The 18,963-nt window shown below is 41.4% G+C and overlaps 1 protein-coding gene across 2 annotated transcripts in view; it reads right to left on the reverse strand.

The window, feature by feature from the left end:
* The window catches only part of ranbp2 (RAN binding protein 2), a 30,832-nt gene that overhangs the window by 10,879 nt on the left and 990 nt on the right, over nucleotides 1-18,963 (reverse strand). For both annotated transcript variants that reach the window (XM_088083082.1, XM_042494554.2), the window contains exons 2-20: nucleotides 17,547-17,614; nucleotides 17,339-17,450; nucleotides 15,374-15,526; nucleotides 14,945-15,175; nucleotides 14,213-14,355; nucleotides 13,323-13,518; nucleotides 12,800-12,940; nucleotides 12,090-12,249; nucleotides 11,239-11,420; nucleotides 10,880-11,079; nucleotides 9,668-9,791; nucleotides 8,726-8,887; nucleotides 8,145-8,282; nucleotides 7,280-7,411; nucleotides 6,541-6,771; nucleotides 6,341-6,424; nucleotides 5,288-5,429; nucleotides 5,087-5,181; nucleotides 390-4,998 (exon numbers count right to left, since the gene is read on the reverse strand). In XM_088083082.1, the coding sequence (XP_087939208.1) occupies nucleotides 390-4,998; nucleotides 5,087-5,181; nucleotides 5,288-5,429; nucleotides 6,341-6,424; nucleotides 6,541-6,771; nucleotides 7,280-7,411; nucleotides 8,145-8,282; nucleotides 8,726-8,887; nucleotides 9,668-9,791; nucleotides 10,880-11,079; nucleotides 11,239-11,420; nucleotides 12,090-12,249; nucleotides 12,800-12,940; nucleotides 13,323-13,518; nucleotides 14,213-14,355; nucleotides 14,945-15,175; nucleotides 15,374-15,526; nucleotides 17,339-17,450; nucleotides 17,547-17,614 (7,303 nt within the window). The remainder of the gene's footprint in view (nucleotides 1-389; nucleotides 4,999-5,086; nucleotides 5,182-5,287; nucleotides 5,430-6,340; nucleotides 6,425-6,540; nucleotides 6,772-7,279; nucleotides 7,412-8,144; nucleotides 8,283-8,725; nucleotides 8,888-9,667; nucleotides 9,792-10,879; nucleotides 11,080-11,238; nucleotides 11,421-12,089; nucleotides 12,250-12,799; nucleotides 12,941-13,322; nucleotides 13,519-14,212; nucleotides 14,356-14,944; nucleotides 15,176-15,373; nucleotides 15,527-17,338; nucleotides 17,451-17,546; nucleotides 17,615-18,963) is intronic.

Genomic DNA, 18,963 nt, shown 5'->3' on the forward strand with positions numbered 1-18,963 from the left:
CCTAAAGTGTTCAAATGAAATTGTGTATATTAATGTGTAGAATGCATTGTGTTCAGCGTGTTCACTAAAACTTCCTGTAGATAATTTAGTAAACACAGTTTTACTAAAGGTACAGAACATCTTAACATAGTGAAAAACATAAAAAAAACAATGTATATAAAGTGGCTACATGGGGAGGATATTGGGAATCTAATTTCTGTCATAGAAAATTTTGGGAAGAGTCTTGGCTGGGTCAACTAATATAAGAAGGTGATGGAGCAATGAGATGCAAATGAAAACAAGACAATGAAGTAAAACTCAAATTAACAAAAACAGTCATGATATTCATTCAAAAATCAGACAAATCAGACAAATATTGCACATATATTAAGATTTTTTTTTTTTTTTACCTTTTTCTGGGATTTTGAATGCAGGTGCTGCAGGTGAAGCCTTGGTGGGAAGTCCACAGTCTTTGGCTTTCAAACTGGATGCTGATTCCTCAGCCTCAGAGTGAAATTTAGGAGAGCCAAAAAACTTCTGAAGGCTCTGAGTACCAAAGACAAACTTAGGGGGTGACACCACAGTCTTTGAGGGGTTGACTGGACTTGAAGACCCAGCTGCAGATGGCTTGCTTTCAGGGGGAAGCTCTGTACGTTCCTTTGTGGTCTCTTCCAAAACAGCAATGGCTGCCTTGCCGCACACAGGTGTAACAGGTTGTGCAGATGCTGCAGGCCCACTGTCTTTAGGTGTGGCAACCCTGGATGTCACTGGAGTCATGAGTTCCTCTTTTTCTTGAGCAGCCTTGGCCTCCTCGAATACCTGTTTAAATGTATTTGCAGTTTCCTGCAGCTTGAATCTCACAGCTAACTGCTCAATGTTACCCTCTATTGATTCAGAAAAGTCCAAAGCACTCCAGACCCAGGCCTTCTCTGCGCCCTTCATAGGCTCCAGCTTTGTGGCTGCTGTGATCCTGTGGTTGGCACAGATCTTAAGTACCTGGTCTCGCCTCATAATCAGCCTCACTCGTTTGTTTTCATAATTCTGCAAGATCTTGAGGTCCCCAATACCCCTTTCCTTCCACTGAGCCAGTTCTTTATCGTAGCGATACAGTTTGGCCCTGTGACTGAAGACCACCTGTTCATTCTCCTCTCCTGTAGAAACCTCCACCAGATCAGGCAAGGGGACCACAGGTTCAAAGTACTGGCAGTCCCTCTCCTCATCCTGGGTTACATCCTGCTCGTCATCAGTACCCACTGAGGCTCTGCTCTGGTTAAGCTTAGCAGGAGACTTGGAGGGGCTGATGCCAGGCTGGAAGCTGAAGCTGAATCCACCGGTGGATTCCCCAAAGCGGAAAAGGTTCTTTCTGAGGGGGCTGCTGGCCATAGGAGAGGCATAGACTGATGAGGTGGCAGTATCATCTAAAGCCTCTTCTCTCAGGTCGTAGTTATCCCATTCCAAGGTGGGGCCGGTGGTTTCACCCTGAGGCTTGATTACAAGGTTCGAAACATTGCTGGATGTTGTAATGTCTGCTTGGCTGTCGTCATCTTTGATCTTTGTTTTCTCGTCTGTCAAGAAGGATTTCAGGTCTTTCAAACCAGACTTCATTTCCTCTGCTTTCTGAATGAGGCGTGCTGTTCTGCCCGAATCGACAAGCTTGTGGGGGGTTTGTAGGGGGATGTCCAAGAGAAGTCTCTGACACTCTTCAAACTTCTCCTTAAACTCCTCAGCAAGCTCTGGGGTCTTGAACTTGGCAGCCAACTGTTCAAGTTTCGCATCTCCGTCAGAGAAGTCATTGGCCATCCACATCCAAGCTTTGTCTGAGCCTGCCAGAGGCTTTAGATTCATGGTGGTGGTGATCCAGTGGTTGGCACACACCTTCAGAACTTGCTCTCTTCTCATCAGTACCCTTAGCCTGCCATTAGTGCTGTTTTTCAGGAATTTAAGGACTCCTACACCACGCTCTTTCCACTGACTAGTGTCCAAGTCAAATCTGAACAGCTTGACACGCTGAGAATAAAGAACCTGTTCATCCTCCTCCCCCGTCACCAGGTCCACCTTGTCAGGCATCTGGACCACTGGTTCAAACTGGATATCGTCATTTTCCTCTGTTTTATACATGTCATCATCATCAGGCTCATTTGCAGCGTCTGTCTTGGTGGGGGTTGAGAATACCTGCTCACCAGCCCGAGAGAACCCTTTGAAATCTGGGTCATTCTGGCCGAACTGGAAGTCTCCCCCAGTGGACTTTGCCAAGTCTGCAAAGCTGAACGTACTGGCTTTTCCAGCAATTAATGGATTCTGCTCTTGCTCTGTTTGCCCCACTAAGAGTGTAGACACATTTTCTTTCTCCTTGTGTTTGTCCGCTATGCTTTTCAGAAAACTGGAGGCTGACCCTGATGGAGGTGTTTGGCTATCAGTTGAGGGAGTTTCTTTTGGGGTGTCCTGAATGCCAAACTTGAAGCCACCAGATGGAATAGGCATTGAAAAGGAGAAGCCTGAAGAACTAGTCGTACTAGACCCAGACTGAGGAGCTTCAAACTTAAAAGAAGCAGCAGAGCCTTTGTCTTTGTTTTGACCAAACTGAAAAGTGCTGCCAGTTTCAAAAGGCATCGTAAATCCAGTTCCAGCTGGCTGGCTTGATGAGGTTTTGCTTCCAAATGTAAAGCTGAACGAGGAGGCCGAAGGAGCAGTGCTGGTTGTGCTTTTAGCATTGGGATTTGGTGTCTGACAGGCCACACACTTATTGGCAGTGGCACTGTTTCTCACAAGACAAGTGTCACAGTCCCATTCCCCATCCTTCTTGGCAAACATGGCTTCCAAAGAGGGAGTCGGATTTGGAGAACGGCAGGAAACACATTCAGCATCTGATGCATCATTTCTGACCAGGCAGGTATTGCAGTCCCACTGTCCATCCTTTTTTTCAGCCCCAAATCCTGACACTGCTAGTAGATTTGATGCTACTGGAGCACCCTTTGTTGATTTAGAAGAAGGGTTGGGGGTTTTACAGGCAACACAACTGTCAGAGGAGGCTTCATTTCTTACTTCACATACATCACAGTCCCATTGCCCGGGTTTCTTGCTAAACTGGGCACCGAACCCAGAGTCAACAGCAGATATAGAGGGTGCATCTGCGGCTGGTGCTGTTTGTTCTGTTGCAGCTGCTTTAAGTGAGGCTTTAAGACCTTTACAAGCAACACAGCTGTCTGCAGAGGCCTCATTTTTTACCTGGCATACATCACAGTCCCACTGTTCTTGCTTCTTGCCAAACTGAGCCCCAAAGCCAGCACCAAATGCACTGGTTGCTGTGTCAGCAGGTTTTGAGGCGCTGGTGCCAAATTGGGCCCCAAAGCCAGAACCAAACGCACTGGTTGCTGTATCAGCAGGTTTTGAGGTACTGGTGCCAAATTGGGCCCCAAAGCCAGCACCAAACCCAGCACCAAACCCACTGGTTACTGTATCAGCAGGTTTTGAGGTACTGGTGCCAAATTTAAATGAGGAGGGTATAGATGCTCCAAAAGCACCAAATCCAGTAAATGTAGGGCCAGAACTGCTGGGTTTTGATGAATCAGTGCCAAATTTAAAAGTAAAGGGACTGGGTTTGGGTTCACCTACACCCTGAATGTCTGGTTTGGTTGAGGAATTGGGATTTGTGCTTTGACAAGCGACACACTGCACATCCGTGGGCTTATTCCTTACACAGCACACAGTGCACTCCCATTCTCCATCTTTAAGTGCAAACTGGGCTGCCAGTGATTCAGAATCTTTCATGCTTTCCTCTTTCTTCTCTGGTTGATTGGGCTTTTCTGCTGATTTGAGCACAATTTTCTGAGCTTCCTCAAACTTAGCTTTGAAAAGTGCTGCCTCATCTACTGTTTTGAAGCGGATGGCCAGCTGTTCGGGTTTAGGCTCCTCATCTGCATAATCAATGGCATTCCAGACCCAGGATTTGTCAGAACCAGCATTCGGTTTCAGTAGCATATCGGCATTGATGTAGTGGTTTGCACAGATTTTAAGGACCTGTTCCCTTCTCATTAAGAGGCGGACCTTTCCTTTACTGGTGTGTTTTAGGATTTTAACATTGCCAATGCCTCGCTCCTTCCACTCTTTTGTGTCTGTGTCAAATCGATACAGCTTTGCCCTGTTGCAAAACATTTCCTCTTCCTCCTCCTCACCTGTTTTCACATCTATTTTATCAGGAAGCGGTACGATGGGTTCAAAGTGAGGACCGTCTTCATCCTCCTCAACATGAGTGCTGTCATTGTCGCTCTCTGCCGCTCTTTCCTCTTCTGCTACAGACGTGGCAACCGGAAACACTGGCTGATTAACATCCCCAAATTTAAATGGCTGCTCCATATTTCCAAAAAGACTTCCAGTGCCTGTGCTCTGAGCAGAATCAGGAAAGGAGAAGCCAGTAACATTTTTATTACCAAAGGTGAAGATGCCTGTTTGACTTGGGGGCTGCTCCTGGGCTGGAGGCTTCTCTGGGACAGTTTCTGTTTTAGTGGGAATGTCTGATGTGAGAAGGCCAAGCAGACTTTCACTGTGCTTAGCCTGAGATGCTGAGAAAGTGAAGTCTCCATCGTTGGATTTAAAGTTGGAGTTGAACTTAAAAGCAGCTGAAGGCGTTGACTGGGCAACTGCCCCTGCTCCAAAACTCGGTACTTTGGGGACTTCAGCAGGTGCCTGCTGGCTGAAAGAGAGCTTCCCAAAGTCCATGGGCTTCCCCTCAATGCTCTTTGGTGGCTGAACAGGGACTACAGATGGCTTAGTGAAGTAGCCAGGTTCAGGCAGCGAAGGGTTAGTGGTCTGTTGGGTTACACTCTGCCCATAATATTCTTCACTGTAGGGGGAAAGAAGGCTTGTGGCCTGTGACTCAAACCGCAGAGGGGCACCAAAGACCTGTTCTTGAGGAGGGTAAATGCAGGCTGGGGCCGTCTGCAACGGAGGGGTATGAGTGGGCTGCTGGTAGGCATACATATGCTGCTGAGGTGGCATACGGTTCATACCATACATTGGGCCCTGTGTTAAGAGAATACAAAGAAAATGTCATTCAATAAACTCCGAATACTGTTATTACAGTAAAGTAGTGTTCAACAGTTATAATTACCTTAGTGGGGGTTACATTAGCTGCTGTGCGCAGGAGATACTGAGAGTTATAAGCAGGAGACTGGTTGTAATACATAGAGGGGGCTGTAGTGGCAACTTAAAAAAAATAAAATATAAAGGTTGTTAATTTTACAATGTCAATCCAATACTTGTAGACAACAGAAAAAAAATTATTTTATTTTATTTTATGTAGTGTAATAACCTGTTAATGGAGCCCCATGGTAGGACTGGACTGGGGTAAAGGGCTCCTGAAGGCCCTCGGCCCCGTAGCTCTCCCCGTACATCTTGTGATGAGGGGAGCCTGCGTTCCCTGAAGAGTTGTGTCTCAGATCATGAACCTCATTCTGCAAAACAAGGACCGTAATGAGCAGTGACTCAATATGGCACCTAAAAGTAGAAAAACTAGAAAATAAACAACACATACTGATTAAATGTTAATTATTGTAAACTTCCTAATTAATTATTGCTCTAGTTTTCAGATAGATTTTTATATACCTTATCTGCAATAAGAAGGTTTTTAATTAAAATAGGCTATTATTAAAAACCTGTATTGTCCCTGTTTCCTAAATACATTTCATCCAGTGTCTACAGGTATCAGACACTTAAATTTAATGCTCTTTAAAACCCCTTCAAGCTTTTCTTCTTAACCCCATTTAGGACTTTTCTTTAAATTACCATTTGTTCAAGCATTGCAGGTAAGTTTGAACGTAAGTAATATATATGCGGTCCTTTGCAGAGGTAGGTTTAAAGTAGGGAATAGGTAATTAGAGGGAGACTGATTAATCTGTTTTGCCAACAGGAATGCAAAAGTATAAAGTAAAACATAATGTTCAGCTGTAAGGTATCCAACATCAGAAATTGAAAACTGTCATAAAGGAGAGCTTAACTGATTTTGGCAAAAAGAAATTAGAGAATGGATCATTTAAATTACATCAAATATTACCTCACAAATTCAAATTTAATGTAGACTTTTTAAGGACCTGCAGACACCCTGTTATCACATGTGTGTAAATATGATCTGCTTCCATTTCATTTACTGCTGTCACTTCCTCTATATTTACCTTTGGTTATGATAAATTAAGGGTAACTTAAACATCTATTCCCATCAGTAAAAGAACATAGTATACCATACTGCTTTGAGTTTCTCTTTTAAACTTTAACACTGTTCTCACTTACTGATTTATTCCTACTCAGTGGAAAAGTGTGTTATTGTCTGAAATAATTATAAAAATTGAAAAAAAAAAGCAAAGAAGACCTTGAGGGCTTCGACTTGCTGACACAGCATCTGGAGGAGACATTTCTGGTCCTCCACCCAATGAGGTGGCGTCTTGGGAGAAATCTGAATGACACGGAAAGAATGATCTCTGTGACAAATAAAAGGAAACACTTAAAATATCAATGAAATAAAGAAATCTCAGATGTTCCTCTAAATATGAAACAATGACCTGAGCCTACCAGGTGTCTTTTGGAAGGAGAGACGAGGCTTTTGTTAGGAGAGGGAGTAGAAAACTTTATGTGGGAAATGGTGGCAGAGGTTTCTGTGGGATGAGCAGGGCTGGAGTGGGCTGGTCCTCTCTGACCCTCCTCCTCCTTCTCCTCCTCTTCATCCATAGCCTCCCCACTCTCGCCGAGCTGCTGGTTCACGTCATTCAGGAGATCCAAGACTTCCTCCATGGAGACAGGAAGCTGGGACACAAGTGTAACAGTTGGTTACAAACAGAGTTCTGAAAGCTTAAGGCAAGTTAAATGTAGAAAAAAAAATACATAAATGAAACATCTATGACTTGTAAATTTTGCGCAAATGTTTATTGCAAAATAAAACATGACTGTTATTGTCTTGTGGCAGAGACAAGGTTAGGACAAAACTGGGAAATTGGCACGTTTTCTTGGCTATTTTGTATTTCTTGATATTGACTTATATGGGATTCTATATAGGTCAATGACTGTGTTACTAATTGTTTTGAGATTTCACAATGCAACATCATAAAAAACAATTCATTAAATCCTATCTACCATGTCTAAACAGTTGTCATGGCTTTTTAAAGATTTATTTAAGAAATTTTAATGCCATGTAAAGCCTTTTTTTTTAAGATTAATTAAATCAATGCCTTTCAAGACTTTTTAAGGATCTGCCAAACCATGTTCACAGCTGCAGAGTTGCTCACATTAACACATAAAAGCAAGTGGGACTTACCCTCTCAATGTCATCTGCATTAGCATTGTAGATCTTGGTCAGATAGGTCCTAAACTTTCTAAGAAATGTGATGCACCTGTCTTGGGTCTCCTCAACCCCGTTGCTGGCCTCCTCTGACAGCCGCTGGTAGATCTGTGAAGGAAAAAAAGCAAAGCATGGAACTGAGAATGACTTCATGTCATCTTTGTGTACGTTGTGACTCTGGGTTGTTGGAGTAGATAACCACACGTATGTCAGTTCATGTGAGTCCCTTTGAGGGTACGCCACCGGCTAGCCCAGTGTCGCCGCTCTGCACTGCCCAAATATGGCCGTTAACACTAACGACGGGATGGTGTTGTTGGGCCCCCATAATGTAACACTGTAAGCTCTGTCGGCACTGTTGCTGTTGTTAGTGCTGTTTATGGAATTAGCACCAATATCTGCTAGCCGGCTCACCATGGAGGCATGTTGAGGGGCAAGTGCCTGTGTGTGTCGGTACTAAGGCTGCAAACATATGAAGATGCAGTGAAAAACAAACACCACACTATCAGCCAAACCAAAGGGCCCGAGTGGCTTTTGGGGTACAGACAAACACTGCTGAATTTGCACCTACTTCTGTCTTGTATTACTTATTTTTCCAAGACCTAAGGCAATTGCTTATTATTCTTAAACTTCACAATGTTTGTTATATATTCTTGAGAAGATATCTGATAATAAATATTGGCAAGGCACTATTCCTGTCTCAAAAGAAACTGTTGGACAGCTAGCTGCCATGAATGGGAGTAGGGAATAAACTGGTTGAGGAATCTGAACAAAAATCATCTTTAGTGCAAACCTATTAAAACCACAAAATAGACAGCTATTGTTGTGCATGTGTGTGACCCACCTGTGCCAAATGCCAGATGGATGACATGTTATTAATGGTTTCCAAGGTAGCTATGGCCTCCTCTGTTTTGCCTTCAATGTCAAGGAGAGCTGCATATGCTATCTTGGCTTCCTCTTCATAGCCCTTTACAGAAGAAATCTGAAAAGGAACATGCATACAAATACAAACTGTAAGCAATTCCATTCAATTCTTAACATCTGTTAGTATTATAGGTGCATATATTTCCTGTGTTGGCTGAAGTGGCAATGAAACCTCAAACCCCAAGTTATACCAAACTACCTACAATCTATGTACATAACCATTTACTGATTGGAAATTGTAGAAGGTCAAGTATGTGTAAGGTTCATACATTTGAAATCAACATATTTATAAATTCTAAACAAATCCCACACAATACAACACAATGTGTAAACACTGCAAAAAGTACATCATTCATACTCATAAAAATGTAAAATTAAAATAGTTAAAAACAAGACTACATTGCATGAAGATGTTGAGAGTGGACAAAAGTAATATCCATCCATCACCACTTCGATCCAAAATTTAATATAATAAAAGAAAAACATGAAGACGGTGTTAACCTGAATGTCTTTGGAGGGAAAGTGTATGAAGAGGGGGTCAAGTGGTTCTGGTATACTGCGTCTGTTTTTGATCCGTTCCAAAAGTGGAAGTACAACTTTCCAGTAGTGGACACTGCGACCGATGTACTCCTTCTGGTCGTAGTATGAGTTTATTCCATCTCCCTGGATTATCAAACATAAAAGGTTGCTGAACATCAGGAAAGGAGGTTACCAGATTCGCTTAATGAAGGGCAGACAAATACACATAAACATAGACATAAACAAAACAAACACTTCATACACTTTTGACACAAGTAGATCAGCTGTTCAAATTCTGCCAAGAAACAAATGGACAGTCAGAGAACCAGCACATGTAGCTGTTTGGATATCTTAATCTTGATCAAATTTAACAGTTGTAAGCCAAGTGACAGAGAGAAGCAGGTGGATAGGCACGTGTGTCTGTGCAGTTATCTGGCAAGGTGCGGAGTTATCCAAGTGCTATTTTTCTGGCCATGCTGCACGTCTCTGTGTGTGCAACTGCCACCCACAACTGATCTGAACTCCTGTCTAGCTGACCATCTTGGCAATGTTCATCATACTGAAATATTAATAATGATGACCATGCAGCAAATACAGCTGTCCATCTCTACACTGTGTTGCACTTTATGCTGTGACAGTTCTACATGCAATACTTTCATCCTGTTGCACATTACCCAATAATCTTGGACTGTCAAAGCGCCACATAGTAGCTCTGACACTGCATTACAGCAAAGCTAGATATGTGCACTGTAACCTGTTATACTGTAAACATAGATTCATCCAGCAATGCCATAATTGGAAGTCTCAGGAAAACACATTATTTCTTTTATCAAGCTGGCTTTTTGCTGAGCTTGTGGAAAAAGTGTGTGTGTGTGTGTGTGTGTGTGTGTGTGTGTGTGTGTGTGTGTGTGACAGTTCATGTACCGTCTGACTGAGACATTGCGCCCAGTGGATGGCCAGCGCTGGTTGGAGCCCATGTTTCTCTCCAGCCCTCAGAGTGCTTAGTCCATGTTGCACGATCATCCGCAGTTTGCCTGACATGCCAGGACTAACACGAGACACAACAAGGAGACATTAAACAAAAACACTGAATACCTAGACACATAAAATATGAACAATAAAACAAACAAGTTCTCTGAGTTGGATGAAACAAGGACAAAGTAAGTATGTGGCAGAGCTGTAGGCACCCAACTGCTCTTGTGAAAATGTCATGTTTGTGCCCACAACTTAACACTGATATTGCAGAGAAGAGGTTTAATGTTACTTTAATCCTGTTTTCAACAACTTTGGAAACTGTAGAGTTCATTCTCACTTTCAACAATTTTCCCAAGATTTCAAACCGTTAACAGTCACATATTCACAGGAGAGTCTTTTTGCAAAAACATTGAGATAAAAATGTGTTTCTACCAACAACTTTGATTAGAGCCTATGAGAGACCTGCCATGTTCAAATTATTATTTAGTGCTTAAATACTTTAAATCAAATGCCCCATAAATTACAACTTATTAGCATCCTCACTATTTTATACTACTTTTCACTATTTTGCTCTTGCTTTTTTAAGAAACAAGCATACAAACCATAATATTACGAGACTGCTCCGTAAATAAAGAAAAAAAAGAGGCACTGCACTTGCATAATAAGAGACACAATATGAGGAAGTTAAATGATAGTTTGTATGTCGTTTCGGCTCATAACCAATGTCCCAAATTGTCCCCAATTACTTTTAAAATACATAAAAGTATTATTAAAAGTATTTTTTACTTTGTAGGAGTGACTATAAGGGCCACTCAAACTCTTCATTGACAGCCAGAATACAAACTTATTCTATATACAATAATACAATACATTACATTACATATACATATATATGTTGCGTATGCAGTCTGACGCTGGGGTGTGTGCTGTCTCAATATCTGAACATGTGAGAATGGGTTTAAGTTAGGAATAGCACAGATGACCACTAGAGGCGAATCCACTTTTTGTTACATCCATTTACATTTAAAACAACAACTTACCATAAAGAAAGGTAACCAATCTTATCCATTGGGCCACACGTGGAAAAAAACAAACTGGTCGACACAGCTTATATTTGAATCAATATACTGTGCATTTTGTTTTAACTCAAGTTTTACTCACGCTGCTCGCTTGTGAATGAGGCTATAGATGGCATCCCACCACTCCCTCTGTCTGTCAGTGGTCAAGAGGCGAAGCAGGGGAAGGGGGAGGCAGCGAGGCTCGTAGAGCTGCTGCTGTTGCTGCTGGTTCATGCCGCTGCTGATCTTTGCTGTCTCCTGGAGCTGACAGTGGCTACAGAACACCACACCGTATAAAAAGACCTGGATGGAGCCAGACAAGAGACAGACAGATATTTAAACACAAACATTTTTAAGTAATGTAAATATTGGAGATGATGGACAAACTCTGTAAATCTCTCCTGCAAAGCTTCATCTTGTGTTATGTGGTCTCACCGCACCAGCCCACATCGTTCCACCTACCTCCAGGTCGAGCAGGCAGATGGACTCCGGTGCGTTGGTGTCCAGTTTGGAGGTTTCTAGAGTGAGCCGGGGAAAAAGCTGCTGTAGCCAGTCCCGCAGCCCTGGTCTCTGGTCCAGAAGGGTCCACTGTAGCCCCAACCAGCTTAGATGTTGCAAGTCACCCGCATGCAGCAGGATGGCGCCTGAAGAGGAGGCATCGAAGTGATTACAGTGTAGGAGTACTTAAAATGTCATAAGAGTTTGCTTGTGTGCAGAAAAATATTTTGGTGTTGAGGACTGCTGTGTTACTAACTAATATTATTCCCTCTCCAGAGAAAAAAATACTGTGCTGCACTTTTATTGGATCTGTCCAAAACATTAGATCCCTGATATTTAACTGATGGTTCACTAGCTCATCTGGCCCACCAAATAGTGCTGGTTGGTCCGCTGACATTTTGCTATTTCACAATGAAATAAATTTATGCAAACAGGGGATTTTTTGTTGTACTCTGAATGTAAATAAGAAGCTGGAGTCCATTAAAACCTCAAGTTCAACAAAGAGCTTGCTTATAATAAAAAAATAAAGCTCCAGGGCTTTTGCATAAACTAAGTGTAACTGTGAAAATAAATATAGTAGGACAAGAAAGTGACAATTGTTTAATCTTGAAGATGGCCCGAGGGCCGAACATCATCTGAAAGAGACATGTATCTGGAACCAGACTGTGCAAAACTTGTTTCTTTGTTTCTTGCTTTCAAGTCTAATGGCAGCGATCAGCCCCTGAGTACAAACCTTGGTGTGTGTTACTTTCTATTTTACAAATAAATGTGGAAAAACTGAGGGAAAAAAGGAAAGATTATCTTTTGTTTCTTACCAGCATCACATTTGGCGAGTTGAGACAGCTCTGGAGCCATGGTGTTAATGGAACGAATGTCATCATTGGCAATAAAGGAAGATCCAGAGGAGGCCTGTGGTCCAAACAGGAGTTCAAATAGAGAGTCCTGACCACTTGGGTTCCCAAATGCTTCCACCACCTTTCCACGCAGAGAAAACATAAAATCATGTCCAACACAGAAATTCAGTTAATCAGAGCAGTTTGTCTGATATGATGCAGAAATTAGTAATGTTGGTGTTACATATTAGAGACAAAGCAGGAGTGCATCTGTCATGGTTGTGACAGAGTGGTATGCACCTGTAGCATAAAATTTCTGTTCCACAAATAATGTTCAGCACGGGCAAACTTAAATTAATCCCATTAATTTATTACATCGCCTGATAGTGACGTGGAGTACTTTTTACTGCAGCTTGAGTACTTTTTATTGCAGCTTTATAAAGTTATCATCTGGGGCACCCAGTGGCTCAGTGAACAGAGCGGTGCCCCATATACACAGGTTGTATCCTTGCCGCAGCGGCTGCAGGTTCGACTCTGGCCTTGACCCTTTGCTGCATGTCACCCCCTCTCTCTCTCCCTCTTTCAAACTTAAACTGTCCTGTCCATTAAAGGCAATAAAGCCCAAACAACTTATCTTTAAAAAAAAAAAAGTTATCACCATATCTAAACTGAATCAGAACATATGGACCAACCTCTCTGATCAAGGTGGAGGAATCAGTGCTCAGATTCAGCAACATGTGACCGGCTTGACTCTGGCGGTTGTTGGCCAGCAGCTCCAGAAGCTGTGGTGCTGCCTGGTCTCTTTTGGTCACTATTGGCTTTGGTCTCGGGACCTGGTGGATGGAGAAACAAAACAAAATGTAGTCAAAAGTATCTGGCCTTGGCTACAATAAAAAGTTTGTTAGAGGAAACTATGAAAAGACAGCATAACGACAGAACAGTAAGGGACTTGACAAGCTAAGCAAAAAGTAAAAGACAGCCAGATTATATGACAATACCCACTTTTGAGACACCTGCTTTTTAAGAACACTAATTCAAGCTGTTTATTTTCATAAATGGAAAATTACCAACAAAATAATCACATTTGAAATATTTTTCTACCTCAAAATCTTAAAGAGAATCTGCATCAAACAAAAGATTCAGGTGTCTGTGATGGCTCAGGTAAAAGGTTAGCCCTGTTCCTGACAGGCAATCTGCAGGTGGCTGTATCAGTACCTGGTATGCCAGCAGGTAGCACAGTGCAGCCAGGTCAATGACAGCTCTCCAGGTCTGCTGGCGATCCTGAGCCAGCTTCAGCAGCAGTGTGGCAGCATGCAAGTAGAGGTGACCTCTCATCTCCACAAACACCTCACAAAGCTCGTCTGTGTGGCGGCCAGCGATGCTGCTAATCGTCTGCATAGCTTGGTCAAAACTGTAACACACACACACACACACACACACACACACACACACACACACACACACACACACACAAACACACAAACACACACACACACACACACACAAACACACAGTCTCATAATTAGCAGATTCCTTCAGTTGTGTAATTGCTTCAGCAGAATGAATGGAAACAAATGGAAGGTAGGAAAAATACATTTTTAAATCTAAACCACTGTGTTATACTTCGTAAAATCAGCTGTGCCAATTCAAAGTCTTTCTGAGTTTGTACTTAATGTTATGGCTCTTCTATGATGTCAACCAAAGGCTCACCCTACAACCAAATTCAAAACACAGAGTGGAACCTGCCGTTTAACTGATCCTCTAATACAATAGCCAAAAAACAAGCAGATCTAACTAATTAATGTTTTATGATGCTACTTAAGGTTTGTTTACATTCATAATGTTTAGGAACACTATAAGGCCACACTAATTCATAAATGTTTACACATTGCATGTCTTCTGTTAGCACAGCTAGTTGACTCGTATGAATTGTGACCAGGACTTATGAAAACAACATCAATATAAAGAAACTGAGGGCTGGGAAAAATCACTCCCAATTCCAGAAATGAAAATAAAGTGGACTTCAAGGTTTAAAGTAATTTTTATTGATGCAGCTAGTCTGTAGGATATGTGTATTGACACCCTCAGACTTCAGCATGACCTACCTTGTGAGCGCATCGAGGCTGGGCTGCATGGCACTCTCAGACAGTGTGATTCTCAGTAGGCTGCAGTGGGCCAATAGCAGCTCTCTCTGGAGACGCCGACACATCTTCTCATTACTGGAGATGCTGGGCTGAGCCAGATACTCCTGAAACAAAGGTCATGCATTTCTTTGTGTTATTTTGAAGTTAAGCAGATAGCATTTAACAGAATCTCACAGAAGCTTAAAACATGCACGTTTGTCAAGTATGCCCTATAAGGTTGTCAAAAATATCTATTCTTTATTCATTTTGAATAATTTTTTGATACCACGCGTTTTAAACAATACAATCTCTGTTAATTAAAAATTCAATAGTATTGAAAGTACCGAAGCTGTAAAAAACACAAACAAACAAAACTGATCCACACTCAGATTTTCAAGGCTTCACGGATGAAACCACGGGGAAGAAAATCCACTGGTCCTCAACCTGTAGCTGTTACAGCATTTGCTCCAGTAACCAAAACAACCACATGACAACATGTTTAGCAACTTCTTCTGTACAAGGACTGTGTGCACATTGTTCATTTAAAAAAAAAAAAATTAAAAAAAAAAAAAATTATTCTACTTTGTGTGCCTGGCTGTTTTTTTTCCCTCTTTTGTCATGTCATTGAAAAAAGTATCATCATCGTTTTAATTATACTAGTACAGGACTGAAATGTAAAATTCTGGTATAATGACAACATTAACACATGCTGACCTGCAGTGTGCGCACCACCACTGTGTACCAGTCCAGGCTTTGGCTCAGCATGCCCCTTTTCTCAGCAGCCAGGCAATGCTTGACAGCTTCATCCAGGCGTCCATCCTGACAAAACAGCTGAACCAGCTTCACGTTCACGTGGGCGTCAGCTGGCCTCGCTGCCAGCTCAGCCTGGAGGAGGTCAAACAACCGGTTCCAACCGGGCTGACCCTGACGACTCAACAAACGCTCCTGCATAGAACACAGATAAACCAAAGACTGTCAGTGTGGCGTCCTTTCCAACTGTAATTAATATGCACCTCCTTCCTACAGGTAGTTAAACACAAGTAAAAAAAAAAGTTTTAAAAGAGTGGCATATGATGACTTCAATAGTTTATTGATGCAGTGATTGATGGAGGTCCTACTGGAGGTTCAGAAGAGGAGCCTCACCTTCAGGTTGAAGACTGCAGGGTTTCCAGGTAGCAGCTTGGCAGCTTTCTCCACCCAAAATTCTGCTCTGCTGTCACATTCCTGCTTACTGACCAGTAACTCAGCCACCTTCAGCACCAGGTCCCTCTGGGCTGGGTTCAAGTCGACTGAACGCTACATAAACACATAGAGGTGCAGACATACTGGTGTCAGTTTATGAAAAAGCCTGCAGACATGTGATTGATTCAAAGGACAATACTCCTTCAAAATCAACATCCAAAACATGAGAGAAGTGGGAAAGGACAAGAGTTTGATGGCTCCCTTTATCATATCAGAGAGACCAAATGAGGTTACTGAATAAACATGATGAGTTGAGCGTCTAAAGCAAGAAGGTGGCTTACATTGAGCAGACTACAAAGCCCTCGGAGGAAGATTTGTGATTTTTGGGGGGCTCTGGACTTGATTTTCAATGAAATAAATTTACTTAAGAAATCCTAGTTATATGCCCTGCCAAAATTTGTCTCTCCAAGTTGTGATAAGAGAATAAAAACTTGACACTTTAACAAAGCCTATCTGAGCATTTCTGATAGCTGACTATCAATTCTTGGACTTTGCTGTTTGCATTTTAGAAAACAAAAAGAACAATGGGCATAAAATGTTCACTTTGGTGGATTACTTACTGTCTCAATCTAAATCTGTGTTGGTAACTTTCATATTTCACATAACTCACACCAAAGAAGGAGGGAAAAATATCTAAATCTTTGTGTCGCTGCTCTGAAAAATAGTGAGCCGGAACAGAAAGCATACAAATTTGTTTTAAATTTAGATGTAATTTGCCTTTAAGTAAATTCAAGTACACACAGGACAATGTTTGTATTTTCCCCTCCCTGCATTGGTATTAATGCCAGCCCAAAATACCTGTTTGTTTGGTCTAGCAATAATAAAGACTGTTACAAAACAGACACTTTGTATTTTCAAATGGATCTCTTCATATAGAATTGATTTCTTCAGCTCTGTGCACTTTCTATGTGTATGATGGCAAAACTGAATAGATTTAGCAAACCTGCGAGACAGGGATGCATTTTTGCTGACACACAGTCCTAACAGAGAGTCTGTTCACTCAAAGAAAAAAAAGAAAAGAAACTGAAAAATTAAAAATAAGGATGTTAGGAGAGTCAGATGCTGGCATCCATGAGCTGTGACGTAAGCCACAGATTTCTAACCAGGCTGTAGAGTTGGCCGCCTTGAGGTCAAGTCATTTAATGTACAGCTAACAAGATTGGGGGGAAAAGCTGACTATTAGAGAACTACCTGATATAATTTTTTATTTAATAAAATCCTTTCCAGAACGATCTTAATTAACATGAAGCATCATAAACCGTGTGGCTCGTTTAAGGCACTAATCAGATTGATCCCTTTTTTTAATTAATCCCATGTGAATAGGTCTAGCTTTATGAATAAATCTAACGTTTCATTTTTTTTAAAATTATTTATTATTCTTAAGCATAATGTCAGCACTTTTCTGTATTCTACTATACAATGTGTTGAGCAACAATACAAAAGCCACATGTATAAATACTTATTGATTGCACTGTATGCCAGTGTTGATAAATGTGTAGGGAAACTGTAGTTAAGCACTGGCCTTAATTACTGGACATCCCTCTTCTAATCTGACCACTATTAAGGGACTGTACTCACGTACATTGCACTTTCTAACCTGAATGGCTCACGTTTACATGATAACAGACTAGCCTGGACACCTGGTGAAATTTTAAAATCAAGGACACTTTCACAAGTGTACAGAAGGTGTAAGAATTTGAAACACCAACCCTGCAATTACTGATGTCAAATGCAGGGTTTGTGGCAGACTTTCATTGGCCTTGTTTTAAAGCATTTGGAAGAGAACTCTGATTTCAAGAAGCACATCACTCCATCGCACTCTTTCAAAAAGACAGGCTCTGTTTTGAACATATTTCCCCATCTTACCTTGTAACATCCTACTGCTTTGTTGATGTCTCCCTCTCTCTCGTAGAGCTGTCCAAGGAATTTGTGTGCTTTCGGATCCCTCTCCTGGACTTTGAGATACTCCGATACATGTCTAAGAAGAGCATAACAAGGCAACTGTCAGTGTAGTGGAGACCTCCTGAGAGGCAGCAACACACTCAGTCAACAAGTGGGAAACTTATATGCTTACCTTTTTGCAAGTTCATACTCCTTAGCTTCAAAGTACAATTTAGCGAATAAAAACCCTTTGACTGGCTTCTGCGGAGAGAAAACACTAAGGATGAACATCAGTGAAGCAAAAATGTTTTGAATAATTTTAATCCTATTTATCTTGCTTGTTATGTTAGCTAGCAGGGAAAAGGATAAGATCATTTACAGTTAAAAGTTGACTCACAAGATGTCACATAGGGAGATATTATCCAAGATAGAAATGACTGTTCACTTACCCTCCTGATGTGGTAAAAGCAAACATTACATGAGCAGACATAGTTTTAGGATTATCACCATTTATGAATTGATGCTAGAGCTAGCATTGTTTGATGAGATTTAAAGGGATAGTTTAGATTTGTTTTTTTAATTGGGCTTGTATGGCATACTTATTCATGGCCTGTAATTTCATACAGGAGATGTTGGCACACCTCCCAGTTTGGAGATGCAGACTGGAGTCCGACACATGTACTGCTGTGGATGGGGGTCAGCAACAAAACCTTTTTACTTACATCTAAAAAATCTTTATCAATTGAGTGTATACTACATTAGGAATATTTTAAGTATTTAACATTTCCGATAGATTGCTTAGCTTCCATGTTGAACTCCAGCCTGCCTCCTCAATTTGAGAGCGTGGCGACTAACATCTACTGTGTGTAATATACTGTCTGTAATTAAAAACATCTCAGGACCCCGCAGGAGGAGCTGGTCACTAAGCATTGCTAGAGAGAGGGACATCTGGAGCACTTTACTCAGCCTGATGCCCTCGCAACCCAACCCAGGATAAGCAGATCAAAATGGATAAATTGATGAGATCCATACAATCCACCTACAACCCAAAAAATATGAACTATTCCTTTAATACATGGGTACATGGTTCCATGTGTGTATGACGCCTAGAACTGGAATAATTCAATTTGCACAGTCAAAGAATTACCAAGCACACAAATGTTATAAAGGATCTAAGCCCTGTATATAAGACACTTTAGAGCATGGGCTTAAAATCATTTAAATGTACCTAATTATCATCTATTTTTTATATTTGACTTTAATATGAGTTTATTGATAAATGCATAGGTGTTTTTTATGAATATTGTATGATGTCACCCGTAACCTGGACTTTATAACTTCCTTTAATTTCACAAGCATTCACTTGTAATGCACTATTGTGTCTAGCTTTATATTGCATGTTTTGTGAGAGATGTGCTTTTTTGTGCAGCTTTATGTTGCACTGTCTGTCTTGTGTCTTCTTTTTGTGTATCACTTTATATCATGTGCTATTGTATGTATTACTTGTCTTGTGTCTTTTTGTTTTTCTTTTTTGTACAACTTCATATTAATATGTTATTGTGCTGTGTGTTTGTTCTTCAGTGTGGCGGGACTGCCGGTGTGAATTAGCA

Source organism: Plectropomus leopardus, chromosome 10, assembly GCF_026936395.1.
Source record: "Plectropomus leopardus strain MGB_pleo_1.0 chromosome 10, ASM2693639v1, whole genome shotgun sequence".
In the NCBI taxonomy this organism is placed as follows: Eukaryota; Metazoa; Chordata; class Actinopteri; order Perciformes; family Serranidae; genus Plectropomus; species Plectropomus leopardus.